Raw genomic sequence first — 18,598 nt, forward strand, 5'->3', positions numbered from 1 at the left:
AAACAATATAAAATATTTAAGGTTAGTTGTAAGTTTGCCAAATGACGGGGCATAAAAATTCAACAGTAAAACATTGTTATTGGTTGCTTTGGGCTCATTTTGTTATTCAGTCAATACATAATATAAGCCTTTCAAAGCACCCTCAATGAGTTTTATAGTAATGATTCTTCTAAAGTTGTAAGCTTTTGTTTCTGGACTTTTGCTGCTTTCAGCAATTATACAGGGAAAAAATCTATCAGCAAAGCATGCAATACCATTTTTTTTCTATGCTATAGCTGCTGCTCTCACCATCTGCTCATGAACGCAACATGTTCCAGCCTGTTCTCTGGGGGTTGTTGCATAGGAAAAACATAGGAAATCACTAATTTATGCAGACAGGTGCCTTGAAGTAAAGTTTGTGCAACAAAAAAAAAAAGGAAATCACAACATTTCCTCACAAAACAACTCTTGGAATTGAATGAACATTACAGATAACAGTGTAAAGAGTGTTAACATAGTGTGAAGCTAACTCAGTTCCACAGTATAATGACTGGGCCTGTGTATTGGCAAGAATCTGGCGATAAGATCATGATACAGGGGGATCGATGAATGAATATATTGTGATACTGTAAGCAGGGTGATATATTGCGATTTTTAAAAAATCGAATTTTAGGAAAGCTGTCATAGTATAAAGAACACCATATGCATAAAATCTGAGTTTATGCAATCAGAACAGTGGGATCTGCATTTGCATTTATCACAGTCCTTGTAACATCCAACATCATAGCACTACGTCATAATAGATAATGAGGAGTGCTGCACTGGGGCAGGAAATTTGATGTTGGAAATGTTGTAAAAAAACAGGTGGTCTTCAAGGATGGGGTAAGTAGTCAAATAACTATAAAAAACAGTGACTGTCCAGCTTACTTTGAAAGGAAATCCTTGGTATAGGATGTCAGTCTGGAAAACATCCGAGGCACTCTGAGTGTGAATTAAAAATCCTTTATTAAGACATAGTTAACACCCACCTACACACCTTGTTGAAGACTTGTTGAGTTGAAACGCATTGGTGGGTGTTATTCATGTCTTAATAAAGGACTTTTAATTCACACTCAGAGTGCCTCGGATGTTTTTCAGACTGCCATCCTATAATAAGGACTTCCTTTCAAAGTAAGCTGAACAGTCACTGTTTTTTATTGTTATCATGGCACTACTTTTTGATAGATTACAACACTGCTATCTTGCGGTCAGTTGTTTAAACACAACAAAAAATGAGCCACTGCCTGCCATATATTTATCTAGATCTATATATAAGTATTCATTCAAAATCGATACACTATCACTAAACATAATATCGCGATTCTCAGTGTATCAATATTGATATATGATCCCTATTGGCCGACTAACTGTGAGCATGTGAGCGGTTGAAAGCAGACAGGAAGTGGGCAGACTTGTCTCCATATGTTAGACATCATCCGTCAGCTGCTTGCATTGTGTTTGTTCATGCGCTCACCCCACCACTTTCAATTACATGCCCCACAAACTAGGCCATTGATCCCCTCACGTTTTCCTGTTTAAGGTATGCCAATTTGCACTTTCTTCTTGCACATTTAGATCAGGTCAGCAGCTGCGAAGAAATGATCTCATGCAGACTAGTCGCAGAAATCCAAACCCCCTCCATCGCCTGTCCTCTTTTACATAAACACACATATACCGACTACAGATGCGTGCGCGCTGACATGTTTGCACAATAATTTGCTTACTGTCGTGTTAGGCAAACAGGACAGTGTTGCTTTTAATAAACCCTCCAGAGTAGGAAACAAACAAAGACTGGTGGTGTCTCCTGCGAGGTTCCTAATTGGAAACAACGCTGCCTGTGCAGGACGGACGCTTGTCTTATTAGTCTGTCGTGTTGATCAGATAACTCCATCACATATTAGCAGAGCGGAGCAGTTTGGATGTGGCTCAGAAGTAGGTTATGACACATTTGGATGCATGCTAGTGTCTGGTGGGCCCCTCTGCTGGGATAGAGAGTTAAACAAGAGGCAGCTTGCAGACAGAGTCCTGATAAAGAACAGACTGTGTGTATATATATATGTGTGTGTGAGATAGTTTGATTGACACCTGCTAGTCTCAGGGTCCAGTTTTAAGACGAGAGAACGTGTTTCTTGTCAGTATCTTCTTTTGCAGTACTCTATAAACTTCTCCGACACATTTACATTCAGTGTATGACCACTCCATGGTAGCTGAAGAGCTTTTAGCCCGAGGGCGAGGGGGCTAGTCGCTCTGGGTCCTGGAATGCAGTTGACTTTCTAAATCCCCTACCAGTCTATCCTGGGGCTGCGGGGCAGGGCCTATCTCAAGCCCCCTTTTCCACGTGAGCCACGTCTGGAATCTTTAAGCAAGCAGTTCGCTGATTCTCCTCAGCTCTCCTCAGTCTTTTCACCGTCACTGTGTGTAGTGTTGATCCCAAAGTGCAATGGAGGAGGAAACAGTAGATGAAGACAAAGATTGTTCACTTGGGGAAGGTAATGAGCTTTCTGACACGCCACCCGCAAATTAATTTGGATGCTTTTTGAAGGTTTGAGTCTATTCTGTCTGCTGAGTGTAATTTGGTTAGCAGTGGGGGAACTGTGTTTGGGAGTTAAAAATAGGATTGGAAGTACATGAGACTACTGCAGCTCTGAACTTAAGCAGGGTGGGGGTTTGGGCTGATGGTGCTGGTGACGGAGCTGGATCGTGACGCACCACCCCTTTTGAGTATGTCTCAAAAATCAGGCCTGCTTTTTTTGTGTTTTCTGCAAGTGAAAACTGTAGATTGAAAGACAGAACGGATATTAGTGGAAGTAAATATAATGGCACGGGAAATAGACGTTGAATCATTGCAGCTACTAAGCGTGTGTTTTGCACTAGTTAAGTGCATGAAGCTGCCTTCGTCTCAGTCCCAACCTCTCTTTGAGAAGCAAACAAGAAATTCCTTTTTCATCCATGGCTCACAGCATGCTTTCAAGCTTTCAAAGAAGAAAAGAAATACCATATTAAACCACCCACAAAATAGTGGCAAATCACTTGAAATATCCATCTTCAGCTGTTGAGGAGCTGAACTCAGTAAGAGGTCCTTTATTTTACGCCATTACCCTCAGAAATTTGAAACATTATAGTTCTATCTGCCTCTCTAGAAAACAACACAGCAGATCTCTCCTCCTTTGCTGCTTTTTCTTCTCTTGCAGCATCTCACAGGATAGCTCTCAGATTGATGGATTATTTCTGTTTTCCCCAGGCACTGATTGATTTAAGATGAGATAACAGAGTGCAAAGATGTTAATGTGCCCAAGGAGGTTGTATTTATTCTTTAACATCACTTCTTTTGTTCTATGAAGTATTTTCCTATGTGACAGAAGGGGAAAACTTGCCAATTGCAGTATAAGTATGACTCAGGCCTTCTGAAAAAGTAACATTTTCTTATAATATTTTTGAATTTAGATATCATCCTTCATTTAAACTTATTGCATCTAGCAGTTTCTGCTCAATCTCAACATTTTGCAAGGCTCTGGACGTATAGACAGATGCTCTGGATATCGTTTCCGAGTTTCTCCATTTGTGCGTCCATACATCTTTGGCTTATTTTTTATTAAGGAAAGATGCCTGAGCAGATGTTTCAATTCACTGTTTTCATCACCAATATTCTGTCTGTCACATAAAATCGGGGATTTATTGCTGAAATGTAAAACAGCATGAATATATAATGAACTGGGCCGTCAGACATTTCAACGTTGCTTCTGGGGAGAATATTAACAGCCTTTTGCTTGTGCAGTTTTCTTTTTTCTTCACTTTCTCATATGGAGTGTGTTATAGTAAATTATTTCCATTTTGACAAAGCTTTAGGTGTCAGATGGTTGAATTTGTCCTCTTCGTGACCTATGGAATAATAACATACACGCACGCACTTGCAGTTGATGTCAAAACATCAGCACATGTGTTCTGACCTCTTGTCCCCTCTGTCCCCTCTGTCCCCTCAGAACAAACCAAAAGCAACCTGAAGGTGACCTCCCCAGAGGACGCCCAGCACGTAAGCCGCAGACAGGCCTCCCCAAATGGGACGGCCCCTTCGAGAGGGGACGCCAAAGGCAGCCGCACGGTCCCTCGGAGACACACGTTAGGGGGAGCCCGTGGCTCTCGAGAGATCCTAGCTATGCAGCCGCCAGACATGGACAAGAAGAGGGAGGCCTTCCTGGAGCATCTGAAGCAGAAATACCCCCATCATGCCTCAGCGATCATGGGCCACCAGGAAAGGCTGCGAGAACAGGTCAGTGGGTTGAAAGAGGCCCAGGAGTGCAATGTTGCTGTTTGTCTTGGCTCACGTTGTAAGGATGATATGAATTATAAATCTGTTTTCTTGTTTATTTCACTTAAAGGACCAGTGTGTAACATTTCGGGGGATCTATCGGCAGAAATGGAATATAATATTAATACGTTTTCTTTAGTGTATAATCACCTGAAAATAAGAAACGTTGTTTTCGTTACCTTAGAATGAGCCATTTATCTAGAGAGGGCCATTCGCATTTTCACGTCAGTCACTGTAGTTCTCCTACACACTTGGCACACGGGAGAAGTTTCAGCTGGTTGCAATCTGCAGCCTCACGACTACGTGCCGCCAAATCCTACATACTGCACCTTTAAGAGATGACAATAAATTAATTTTAAAGCTGAGCTAATCATTATATCAAAAATGAATCAAATGGTGAAGTGTAATATGAAAGGTGTCGCTCATGGTGTTGAAACCAAAGAGAATAACCTAACTATACCCCTAAGCAATAAGGAGTGTTTTAGCATTTAGAATTGTTTTCATTCGGTTGCAGCCCAGCACAGTTGTTGAACAAAGTTAGCAGCTAGCTGGTGAACAGAACTTTTTTGCGGAGAGTTAGATGAGTAGATCAATAGGCTATTACTCGTGGAGTGTGGTATCAATCTTCTCGTCCTGCTCTCAGCATTTCCCATTTCCCAAAATGTTGAACTTATGCTTTAACATGACAACGAAGATAAGAGGGATGATTACGATATAAATAATGCTGTTTGTGTACTGACAGAATCACATGTGAACTTCTAAGTGCTCTTGTCCTCTCTTCTACGGTCACATTGGAGATATTGTTATTTTCCCCTGCAGACTGAGGCAACAGTGCAACTGCAAAACTATTTCCACCTCTCTCTTTTTTGCCGCAGGTTGAATGTGAAGTCTCTCCCATAAATCTGTCACGTCTTCCCTCCCACAGCTGCTGTGAAGCAGTAATGTGGTGTTTCTGTGAAGAAGAAGAAGTAGAAAACATGTGAATAGTTTGAACTGTCCATACACTCTAAAAGCCTGTTTTGATCACTATAATTGGAGACTGCTTTGTGTACTCTACTCTACAGTATGGTGCATAAAGTATACATGCCTCAGGGTTGTTTTGAAGGTCTTCTCGTGAGTTTTGAAGTCAAGTAATGGGGGGATGGCGACACAGTGGGAGTCACGACGAGGACGTTTTGGCTCACCTGGTCATTGTCTGTGTGTTTGCTCTGGGTCAGAGGAGACAAAAGGGAGGGGCGAGCTGGCTTTTGTAGCCAAAACAATTGAGGTAATGGTGAGACTGGCACCGAGCCACAGGGGAGCTCCAGGCAGCGGTACGAGGCATTGCGCAAGAGGGATTTTGTGTGCTGTTTTCAGACCAGCCCACGCAGCCGGCAACACATGCAAAGTGAACCCTTTTCATGAGGTGCCGATCGTGACCTCTGTGGATTTGCATAGGTAATATCAGTCAGCGTTGCGGATGCTGTGTTATGTTGCTCCAAAACTCAACTTGTGTGTGTCCATCAAGTCATCAACAGATTATCCATCTGAAGATATAAATCTGTGTGCATGTAATGTTGTTATCGTGCACACAGACAGCAGGGAAATGGAGGTTTTGTTATGTGATTGAGGTAGTCAGACAGGTAAGTTCAGATCAGAACTGGGGTGGAGTCAGAGTTGCCATAGTGACTCGTGATGTCACCGCTGGAGAGGCTCAGCTTACTTGTAGGTGCCTGCTGGAGAGAGCAGGCTGGAGCTGGAGCTGTGTGTGTGTGAGAGAGAGAGAGAGAGAGAGAGAGCAGGATCGCTGCTCTGCAGAACAGGCGATGGATGTGAAGACTGTCTGGAGGAGGAATAGAAATAAAGTTTGCATGCAGACGGAATAAACTTGTCCCATCGACGCCTTCAAGCAGACAGAGAAGCCTGCATTAAAGGTAGGATACTATCTGAGAAATGCTCTTTTACGCACACATTCAAAGCAGCGTTGCGTGCCATAATGCGTGCTACTACACTAATGCATGGATTATAAGCAACGTGTAGAGTTCACACCAGCAGGCTGTGTGTCAGTCAGGTGCTGCAAAAACTTCCCAAGAGGCGAAATGCAAAATGTAAATTTGCGCACGACTTTTTATCAGGAAAGAAAAGTCTGAGTTTGAGCGCAACTTTTTCTTTTACCGATGTTTGGTTAGTTTAGATGGACGCTGTGAGGTTGTCAGCAGTAAATCAGCCATAAAGGTTCAATCTCCTACAATACCTGCATCATAATGCATGAACGAGGTGCGCAATTACGCAGCCATACATGCAAATGATCTATCGTGTGAACGGAAGTTATAACGTGTAACAACGTGCCATATCTTGCAATATGTTGATAGTGATGGTTCTGATTGTTTATGGAGACAGTAGAACTGGTTATTGCTTAATGCTTAATGCTACTGCACGTTTTTGCAATGGCGTCATGTTAGAATTAAGGGTTCTTTTACCAAAGTCTGAGATTTTGTGAGTCATTTTATTTAAATGTGTATTAGTGTCAATTACAGCTGCATTAATCGATAAGTTGATACTAATTTGTACTATTTTGATAATCGATAATTTGTTAAGAAACAAAAGTCAAGATTCTCTGATTCCAGCTCCTTAAATGTGAATATGTTCTAGTTTCTTTACTCAGTAAACTGAATATCTTTGAGTTGTGCACAAGGAAACACTGATAGACGTTTTTCACCATTTTATAGACCAAACAACTAATCGATTAATCGAGAAAATAATAGACAGATTAATTGACAGTGAAATAATAACCATTAGTTGCAGCTCTAGTGTCAACTGAGTTTAAAAAAAAAAAAGATCCAGAACTGACTGTTACAATCTAAATAGATGCATTAGTGGATACTGACATAGTTTCACTTCAATATAACTTGAATAATCAGTTTTTGTGTTGCATTATCATCATCTCATTCTTGGCATTGACTAATTTCACTGGATTTTGGAGGTTTGCTTTTTTTCTGGGATTAGATTTAGGGCTGGGCAATATGACGATATATATTGTCAAAACGATATGAAAGTGTCTATCGTGTATATTTTTCTATATTGTTTATATCGCGATATAGGCTAGGCCTATATTTATTGATTTTTTTCTCTACAATTTCACTTATTTATTTGTCTACTTTGTGATTTGAATGTTTTTATGGTTGCTTTTAATGTTTGCTTTTACTGCAAAGAGCTGCTAAACAGTTTTTCGTTGTTTTCACTGACAATGACAATAAAGTCTCTATTATATTATATTAAAATTGTTATGTCAAGTTTGCACTCAAGTTCTTAAAATGAGAGTACTTTTCATTTGTCAAGTATTTAATTCACACAGGAGTTATTTCATATAGACTATTTATTGAATTACCAGAAAGTTTGCTATACCGTGATAATAAGTTATTGACATGAAATGACGTATATCGGGATAGAAAATCTTCGCCATATCGCCCAGCCCTAATTAGACTGCATTATATTGCTTTTGATGTATCCAGGATTGATGGATTTGTTCAGTATGTGCAGTAAGAAGCAGCAAGAAGAAGACTGTTTTTGCTTGTGTTTGAACTTGTCTAAAAAAATGATGTTTGGGTCATTACCGGGTCATAGATAATGTTGTTTGGAACATACCGTCCTTATTAGCAGGAGCATTCATCTGAGACAGTGCTTTCTTCATGGTAGAGTTACTGTAAAAAATATCTGAAGTCAATTTGTGTAATATTATAAACCAGTTTGAAGTTGCTCATCTGCTGAAACGCTGAAACAAGACAGGGTGATGAAATGATCTGTTGGTGCTGATTTGCTGACTTTGTAATACATGACACTTTTGAAATTGATTTTTGGGATGAAGCTCATATGTTATTCAGATGTTGGGAGTGAGAGTTGAGCGGCGATGGCTCTTGAATTTCTCATGTCAGGGAAGAAGATACAAGAAGCTGTCAGAAAGCAGACCGGTCTGAGCATGAATTTTCTGGCAAATGAACGCAGTGCTGATAAATGAAAAAAAAAAAAAGATGATTGAAGAGCGTATTTGGCGTGATCTAATTCCGGGTGTCAAGAGGAATGTGATCATTCACTGCTAATATAAACAGCAGAGAATTAAATGAAACAAAACCAAAATGACACGTTTATTGAAGCGTTTGTCACTCGGTGTCCCGGGGAGGTGTAGATAATTATTTTGCTTTGAGCGAAAAACAAATGAGGTGACTGATAGACGAAGGTTCCCACGCAGCCGTCAAAGTGCCGACCATACAGGAAAGACAACATCAGTGGCAACAATGCGTGCTTCAGAGGTGAGAAAGAATGGTCTCCGGGGGTTTCAGTTACAAAGGCGGAGATTTATCAAGGTCAAGCGGAGGTTGGGAAGATGATATCGCCTCAGTCTGAAAAGTGGATGACCCTGCTCCGCCCAGCATGACTGCACACACACACACTGACTCACTCAGCCTTATATAAGGTACCCCTCAATTCCCCCCCTCGTCTCCTTCAGTGATCCTTAAACCCGCAACAAAAGCGAGTGGTTTAATTTCCTCCTCTCCTCATCAGGCCTGCAAAGACCTGGATCCCACCCAAGGGAGATGAGATAATATCCCACTGGCCGGACCGTCACCCATCCTCTCACCTCTCTCTCTCTCTGCTCTGGGGCTTTGACGAGCACAAACTGAACCGCTTGGCCGATCAGAGACACACACTGAATTCCCCTCTTTCCGCCCGTGTGTCAGTGTCTGTGTTTGATGAGCTGTGACTTGCTATAGGCCCCTGGTTTCCCTACTGAGTGGAGTGGCCATGTTGGGACAGCTGTCTGCAGCTGTGGACACCAGATAGACTGACAGGTCTGTCACCCCAAACTGTGATAATCCATCGGCTGATGAGAGCACGGATACAGTAACAGTAAACTGTTTTCCAGTGCAGTATTTCGGTGTAGTTCACCTACAGCATGTGGCTCAGTGTTGGAAAAAGGTGATGTTACGTATTTCTATGCACCAATCAGAATAGAATCAGATTTTGATGACAGTTTGTTTGCTTCTGGTGACACGAAGATAATCAGATAAACTGAGTTTTTATTTTGTAAAGATTAAATTAACAATCAGTGGACAAGCTCCAGTTCTGAAAAGTGAAGCCAATGCGGAAGTGCCTTAAACTTGCATTCTTTCTAATAGCCAGCAGGGGGCGACTCCTCTGGTTGCAAAAAGAAGTCTGATTGTATAGAAGTCTATGAGAAAATGAGCCTACTTCTCACTTGATTTATTACCTCAGTAAACATTGTAAACATGAGTTTATGGTCTCAATCTCTAGTTTCAAGTCTTCTTCAATACAGCATGATGTTCATTTAGTAAATTATGGTCCCATTTAGAGTCAAATAGACCATAAAGCAGGGGATGCTTTAGGGCGTGGCTACCTTGTGATTGACAGGTCGCTACCACGGCGTTGTCCGTTCTGGGAGTTGTCCGTGTTTTCGTCTTACAATTTTAAATCTTTCACAGTGTGTTTTCAGTTCATGAAAGTTAATTGTAACATTTTGGTCACCTAAAACTGTTATTCAGCGTTCGGTTGTACTTAGCTCCATCCTCTCGTGTCACTTCTTGTTGCAAAAAAACAAGATTGCGACAGCCAAAATGCCGAACTCGAGGCTTCAATAGCTTCAACACTCTATGCGAACAATACAGTCTCTTGTGATCCTTTACTGATAAATTGCCACCATACACTTTTTGTGCTGTACTTAGCCAGATGTGCTTCTTCTATTTGCTCTAGACATTTGAACTAAATGTGGTCTTTGTGTAGTTTATTTATTTTTTTACCAGTTTTCGGCTGTTTGTTATTGAAATGACGGCACACATGTTGAACATGCTGTTTGTTTGTGTGTCCTCAAGAGCCAAGATGCCGTGCATCCCTTGAAATTGAAAGCACATCATTCAATGCATTAAATAGGCGGAACATATGTTTTTGAATCCATTTTTTAAAAAAAACAAAAAACGTTTCTCTTCATTTACACACGATCTATCGTAGGTAACTGTCTTGTAATACATCATGTGTTGGTTATTGTTGGCAACGCACCATGATGGCAGTTCTATATCGTGTTATGATTTCTTCATCCATCAAAGTCGAACTTTACTAATACAGCTTCTTTGATGCTAAAAGGCTATGTCAGCCTAATAGCTTTTTAATATGACACAATTAAAAAGGTAGAGGGATAGTGGTAATAATAATAAACTTTTTCACGTTTTAATCTTTTACTAAGTGCTTTACAAAAAAGACATGACTGTTTTAAAAAAAAAAAAAAAAAATGTTTAATGGGAAAAAAAAATTGGAAGAAGCCTTGGGAAAAGGATCACACAAGAAGAGCTCTCCCAACTAGTAGTTGGGCAGCAAGTCAAAAGCAGATCAGTGATTTAATTTAAACATGCTGCGTTAAGTTAACAACACCAATAAGACGGCAGGGTGCACAACATCTGCACCCTCCCACCAAATCATGTCGAACAAAGCCACATAAATGCCGCTCATTTGTCATTATACACAGTAAATGTACTGTAAACTCTCCCTCTGGGTCGTCTTGAGGCATTGCAACATTTGGCCGGTCCCCCACATAGTTCTCTCTGTGGGCTCCTGGCCACGCTACACTCTTGCTCCTCAGAACCAAGGTCGGCTAGATAACACTGGCTCCGGGCATGCATCGCCTCCCTGCAAGAGATCCGACCGTGATCAAAGAAACAAAGAATAGGGAGGGAGTTTTGGGGGAGTGGTGTTCCTGTTTTTAACTAAACTGCACAAAGAAAAAGAATTCATTGTCTTCCACTCCTGGCACAGTGAGAGTTGACAGAGATAGATCTGGTAAGCACACATGCAGATTATTGCACACTGAAACATTTATACCCATGTGATATTTCCACAAAAGACCCCTTTGTCGTAGCCTTTATTGCACCTTGTGCCTGATGTCCCACAATCCGACAGTGTGTGCAGCAGGTCTGCAGCAAAGCATCTGTTTTTAATCATCCAACCTCCTCCGCTGACCATCAGGAGCTGCACTGTTTTTATAGCATCTGCCACCTCTGCATGAAGTGACACATTGAGAGCTACCGCGAGTAACACAAACAAGAACCACAAGGTTAATGACGGGCATGCGTCGACCTGCCGGTTAATAAGGGTTATGTGGCGGGGGTTCAGGTTTTAGGGGTGCAGCAGCACCCCAACTGAGAGGACAAGTTGTCCGTGGAGTGGCGCCAAGACTGTGTCTAATCCTGAGTGTCGTGGTAGGGGGTTGGGGGGGGAGGTTAAGCCGATCTGACAGAAGGCCCTGATGGACCTGCCTCCGATCACGGCTGATAATGAGTCAAGCCAGACAGAATTTTACACATAAACGCAACGCCAGCGTGTTAATCAGACCAGCTAATCAGGTCTGAGCTCTCTTCAGTGTACTCTTTCTGCAGCACAACAGAGCTGTATTAGCGCAGGCTTTAGTTAACAACGGCAGTCAGAGTTGTCTTATAATGTTGCTCCTCTGGTTTAACCGGCAGGTAGAGGTTATGAGGGTCCTAAAAAAGTTCAGATTTTCTTGACAGATTTTCAAAGAATGCAGGTGAAATGTCTAGGACCTTTTTAACCTCAAGCCTTTACATTCCTTTGTGTGCAATTAAGACCGTTTGTCAATACGGCAGTTGCAGCCTGAAGGAACATTCCTTGACGTATTTTATCTGCTTGGCTGTCGCTATAGTGCAGAGCTGTGCAGCGCGACACCGGCACAGTGTAGGGGTGGACAAAAAACACAACTGAAGTGTAGGGCTTGGCAATATATCAATATTAAATCGATATTGTGATGTGAGACTAGATATTGTCTTAGATTTTGGTTATCGTAATGTGACATAAGTGTTTTCCTGGTTTTAAAGGGTGCATTACAGTACAAAGATGTAATTTTCTGCACTTACCAGACTGTTCTAACTGTTCTTTTTTGCCTTTACCCACTTATATTATTATACTTATATCATTATATCTAACTTTATAAAGCCTGAAGGTAATACAATTTAGCGCCAGACATAGAATTAAGTCTGTCTTTAGTATCTCATGTGTGCAGTTTAGTCCTAATTTCTCTTAGTAACCCACGCTGCAGAATAAATTAAGATTGTAAAGATAATTCAAAGATAATACATAAAGAAGATAATAATAATCAGATCAAATGTAGTTTTTAGCAGATTTTATTTCATTCTCTTTCACAACACTTTTCCACCAAAATTCAGGAAATAAGAAAAGAAACCATTTCATCAACACAAAAAATATCCCATTACTCATTCCGACATAGTCCACAGTTACGTCAGAGCAAGCTTTTAGTGGTGATGACAACTGATGATTGTTCATCAAAACTCTCATTGTGAAAATATTTTGTGAAAGCACCAATAGTCAACTCCTAAAATATCGTCGCAATATCGATATATTGAGGTATTTGGAAAAAAATATTGTGATATTGGATTTTCTCCATATCGCCCAACCCTATTTTTATCTAGTAACATTTTGGCCATAAATTATGTAGATTATATACACACTGCCAACTAATAACATGAGATTAGTTTCATTGTCAGTTATTGAAAAGCCTGCAAAGGTCAACACCCTCAAATGTCACATCTTTCCCAGTATTTACCTGTTTGGTTGCTCATTATGTTTGGTTGGTATTGAAGGAGGCCTCAGGCATCTTGGCATCCTTTCCATTCTTTGATTGACAGCAATATGATGCCAGTTGTTAGACTAGATTGAGAAAGTAATTGTTGAATAGCTATAAGCTAATGAAAACAAATATGTTGTCACCAGTCAGGATGATGACATGCTGTGAAAATCACCGCTATGTATTTGTGTTCCTGATGTTCTGTCTTCAGATTTTCAGTTGGAAAATCTTTCATTTTGATTGCTCGCCATTCCTGGCACACCTGTTCACATTTTTCTTATATTGGCAAAGATATTCCAAGCTTTATGACCCCCAGAACCAAACGGGGAGCAAGCAAGAGGGGCGTTTCTGCTTCTCTATCTGTACCTTTGCTTTGCAAGTCTTTGCATGCAGCCCAACATCTGGACTCCACCTTGGGCCAAAGGTATGAGCCTTATACTTCAAAAGGCATATCAGACACACAGAGGCACATCAGGATGATTTCACCACTGACAGGACCGGTTCCAAGCATCTGGCTCAACCCTTATTCTGATCTCCTGTGCTTTATTTCCATTTGGCCGTTCTCTCTGGAGACTAAGGGGCAGAGTGTGGGCGTGGGATTGAGAGAAGCATGGCAACGACTTGGCTCCAAGTCCGACTTGCTTTTCTAAATGTTTAAAATACATTTTCAACAGATAGAACGAGAAGGCAGCTTTCTCTTTTACTAAACAAGATGACATAGAGGACAGGGAACACCTGGAATATAAGTATACAGTATATATTGCAGCTAATGGAATCGGTAATAAATTAAATTATTTGACAGAAGTGGAGCATGTGCTGCAGTTTATCACAGCACCCCCTCCTCAGGGTGACACCATAATCTGCTTCAACTACGGCTCATGTGTTACATATACAAGGATTCACGTTATATCCCATGCCACTCAGCTCTTGCGACATTTAGTTTGCCACTTTGCTGATGGTGTTAACATGGTAGCTGACAAAACAAGTCAGGCCAGCTCGGTGCAGAGACAACTTGGCTGTGACTTAGCTCTTTAAGTATCAGTGGGTGCTGTTGTTTATTGACAGCGAGAGGTGGAGTTTTGTGACTTGTCACATACGGTTGAGTGAGTCATCTAAAGCTGAGAGCTGTGTAAGTTTGTCTGTGTATGTGAACTGTGTTTCTTATTGTGTCTGTGAGAGGTCAAGAAAAGGTCAAAAACATGTTACTACCTGTCAGTGAGAGGAAAAATAAACAATGGACAGTGATAAAAATAAGCACGGATAAGCACAGAAAAGTCTACAGCTGATGCAACAATCAATCAATTAGTTGTCATTCAACCATTAAATTAGAGGCCAACTACTTTAATAATTGGTTTCTAATTTTTGACCGCAGAGGGCCAGCCCTACAAACACAGAAGTCTGTCACTGAGTGATGAAGTTACACGATTGGTCGGCCAAGTGTTGGAGTGAAACGAGATTCAGCGGTGTCATAGCCTATTATATCTTGCTAAACATGTTTTCAGAAGTAGATTTTGGTGAATTGTTTAGACGGAATAACAAAAACTTTATGAGCAGGCCGACATGTTGTTTCCTGTTTGAAACGGCAAGCAAAAAACCAAGGACCAATCAGGTGCATGCAACGATAGGGTACGTCACCGCTTGAACGGCCAGTCGAGTTGAACAGCGTGTCCCCTATTGTCCTCGCCAGACCTGGTGGACATGTACCGCTGGATTTAACATTATAGACATGACCACTGACTATTTGTATAACAATTTAGTCTCAAATTTTACAGACACGGTCTAGCCATATACTCGGTTTTGACCGAATATCTTTGAGTTGTGACAAATCAAGACATTTGAGGACGTCATCTTGGGCTTTTGGAAACACTGATCCACATTATTCACCATTTGCTGACATTTTATAGACCAAAAACTAATCGATTAAGCAAGAAAATAATAAACAATGAAAATAATCGTTAGTTGCAGCCCCTAAAATAGTCATAATCTAACATTCAAGTATAAAATAAACTGTAGCCGACAGTGTTTACTTGACAGTGATGTGCAGGTTTTTCAGAAACATTGGAGCTAAATTAAAACTTCAGTTTACTACTGATTATCTGACTCTCTTTTCTACACACAGAGACGCACAGAGAAACTCTCCTCCGGGAGAGCGGGTGTAATAAATCTTCGGTTCGGCGGAGGAGCGTATGTGGTCCTCGGTGACTTGTTAATTAGGCATGAATAGCAAAGCCATTATCAGGGCCGCTTTCATGGGACCAAAAAGGAGACTTGACATTTGACAAAATAATGTGATTTAAAACCAGCCAAGACCTCCAATACACTGTCAGCGAATAAAGGTGCAAAAATGGCAGCACTAGAATTATGCCCCCTTTGATCGCATTAGCTTATATGTGCGTTTTGTGTGTGTGCAACATGATGTAGAGAGGATGCAGGACTCCGGTTTCTCCGGAGAGAAGAAAGCCCTCTTTGTTTTGGTGACCACAGACTCGGAGCCACACATTCTCCGATATACACACCCGGAGAGGCTCAAATTAGAGCTGGAAGGTGATTTCTTTTACCGCCGTAGAGACGCTCTCTGGAGACGGACCAGGTTCATGTGAGGACGTGTCATATAAATGGGCCATCTGAAATACGAGCACGGCTTTGTCCACTGTGTATATACTGTATGGATGGGTGCTCTTTGTGTTTCTTTCACTTAAGAGGGATCCTCTGTGTGTGTGTGAGATAATCAAACATTTATTGCCTTATCCTGGGTTCAGAGATGTTAAATGTGTTTTGCTCTAGATGGAGTGATCTTAAAGAACAAGTTTTGACAGATCATGGTTCTGCAGCGCCGTCGGCGAATAGTTTGCATGTATTTGTTTGGTAAGAGAGACAGTGAGGTGTGTGCAGATCATTGCATGCAAGACTAGTAAATGATCTGCCAGTCTTAGTCTGGACCTGTAGCCTTATGTAACGCCTTGACTTGAACACAGCACCTTCTCAACAAAAAAGTGAATACTTATCAACACAAATGGCTCCTCCTGTAATGAGCCCTACATTTATTACTGTAAAATTTACTCTGATGCCAAATTAGGAATATTTCAGCATTGGTATTTAGATGTTAGAACATGTGTCAGAGTGTGTTGTATAGGACGAAGGCCTGCTGAGTGAGTATATCTCGCATACAGGCTTTCAGGATCCCAGAGGGTAGAGCAGGGTCTTATCTCCTCGGGACACAAGTGTCATCTTTCTGTCTTCAGCTGCAGTCATAGGGCAGTGAGATGGAAGCTGAGATTGGACATGGGGATTAGTGTTAGAGCTGCCGTTTAAAGATAAAACGTCTATTTTTTAGCACTGAATGGAAACTTTATGGAGTTTTAAAGCTGTTTCAGGGATCCGATTTTCTACTCACAGGCTGCAAGTAAGAAATATTTAAACATTGTGATTCGTGCCTCATTCTCAAACTCAATCTCTGCCTCGCACAATGGTGCACGGATGCATAATGCAGACATACAAACAATTGCTTTCCCCTGCTGTCCGCCGGGTTTTGTATTGTGCTGCCGGATAGTTAGGGATGTGGGGCGGTGTGTGCGCGTTGGATCATGGGGGGGCATCCGCTGTGAGTTAGAGCAGAAAGAGAAGGGAGCGGAACGGGGCGGTTGCACATAGCGAGCGCTACAAGGGCTGAAATAACAGCAGAGGAAGTGACCCTGTTTCCAGTCTCACATGGAAGTCACTGCTGGAAGGAGATCACCACTGGTCTGAGATGGTAAATACTACATTTATGCTTGTTAAGATCATTTGGAACGGGATGTTTTTGCCTTTTAAGTCGGATTGAACATGACATACTCTATATATTCTAGGGCTGTCAATTGATTAAAATATGTAATCGTGATTAATCGCATGTGTCATCTGTTCAAAATGTACCTTAAAGGGAGATTATGTCAAGTATTTAACACTCAAATATGCTGCTTTATGCAAATGTATATATATATTTATTATTAGAAATCAATTAACAACACAAAACAATGACAAATATTGTCCAGAATCCCTCACAGGTACTGCATTTAGCATAAAAAATATGCTCAACATAGCAAACTGCAGCCCAACAGGCAACAACAGCTGTCAGTGTGTCAGTGTGCTGACTTGACTATGACTTGCCCCAAACTGCATGTGATTATCATAAAGTGGGCATGTCTGTAAAGGGGAGACTCGTGGGTACCCATAGAACCCATTTTCAGTCACATATCCTGAGGTCAGAGGTCAAGGGACCCCTTTGAAAATGCCCATGCCAGTTTTTCCTCGCCAATAATTAGAGCGTTATTTAGCCTCCTTTGTGACAAGCTAGTATGACATGGTTGGTACCAATGGATTCCTTAGTTATTTCTAGTTTCATATGATGCCAGTATTTTCACTCTAGCTTTAAAAGCCAGCTTCAACCTCTGAAATGTCGATTGTGTTAATGCGTTAAAGAAATTAGTGGCGTTAAAACGGATTTGCGCTAACTTTGACAGCCCTAGTATATTCATATTAGAATGACTCTGCTTTTAAACCTAGTGTGGCAACTCAACACAGTGTTTTCTCCTCCACAAACTCCCACTGGCTGGTATATCTGATGGTCACGCAAAGTTGACTTTTGTAACCTCTCTCATGCAGCGGAGTGGGTGATGTCTGCTGGTGATAACCGTGACTAACTCGTGTATGCGTGAGTGGATGAAATCAATTGGACGGTGTGGCTCAGTTGTTGGAAATGTCAGTGGCGGAAGAGATAGGCATCTCGCCTCCTCTCAGCACTGGGTCAACAGGCACAGTATTGTATGTCTGATTGTGCACATAATTTCTGATTGATTATACTTGCCTATGTAATATTTTATTAATGCGTTAGAAACAGTTGTGCTTATTGTTTTGTAGTTTCCGATATGATTATAAACTTGCAGATAGCGTGTCTTGAACTGCTTCACCTTCGCTGTCAGCTTTGACTGTGGATGCTATAAAGTCATCTCCTTTTTAACACACCAATTAACAAGCGGGGCCCATCTCTGAAAGGTCATCTGGGGATTTGGATGTAGGGATTAGAGGAGGAATGCATCAGGGGGAGGGAGGGAGAGAGGGATGTGGAGGCAATGAATGGGAATGGATGACTATGGGATTTCGGTATAATGTCATTAAGGCTAGGGGAGACAAAGGATGATGGTCCGTCCACAGACAGCATACGGACAGAGCGCTGAGTGCTTGATCGACAGCGGCTTTATGACTCAAAAGATGAGCAGCGCTGCAGTTTCAGACTCACACAGGTGTTTTTCATGAATTCCTGTAAGTTTGTGAACTTTTATTTCTGTGGAAAAACACTTTAACTAACACATTATGAGCATATTACTCAAATGTGATGCTTACCACATTTACTCAAGCGGAATAACATGTCAGAATGAGACAAGTTAGGTAAGGGGTTAACAGTCTTCGGAGTCTTCTGTTGATGTGTTTGCCATACAGATCAGGCCAGGTAATTACAGCTAGCTCTCTATTTCCGCTCCCCAGAGCGAGGGCCAAATTAGCATCTTAAGTGGGAAGCTGTGCTCACAACACTGAAGTTTAAAGGGTTTAAAACCGCACAAGCATCCGCTCTCATGTTTACATTCTTTCACGTCTGGAGA

At 41.4% G+C, this 18,598-nt stretch overlaps 1 protein-coding gene across 16 annotated transcripts in view; it reads left to right on the forward strand.

Annotated features, from left to right (window-relative positions):
* The window catches only part of si:ch211-285f17.1 (sickle tail protein homolog), a 123,980-nt gene that overhangs the window by 69,093 nt on the left and 36,289 nt on the right, over positions 1–18,598 (forward strand). For 13 of the 16 annotated variants that reach the window (XM_037757367.1, XM_037757359.1, XM_037757363.1 and 10 more), the window contains exon 2: positions 3,999–4,285. In XM_037757367.1, coding sequence (XP_037613295.1) covers positions 3,999–4,285 — 287 coding nt within the window. Of the gene's footprint in view, positions 1–2,405; positions 2,508–3,998; positions 4,286–6,020; positions 6,238–16,538; positions 16,717–18,598 lie in introns of those variants that run through there. The other 3 variants (XM_037757368.1, XM_037757371.1, XM_037757370.1) reach the window with 3 other exon arrangements.

This window comes from Sebastes umbrosus, chromosome 21 (genome assembly GCF_015220745.1).
Source record: "Sebastes umbrosus isolate fSebUmb1 chromosome 21, fSebUmb1.pri, whole genome shotgun sequence".
Lineage (NCBI taxonomy): Eukaryota > Metazoa > Chordata > Actinopteri > Perciformes > Sebastidae > Sebastes > Sebastes umbrosus.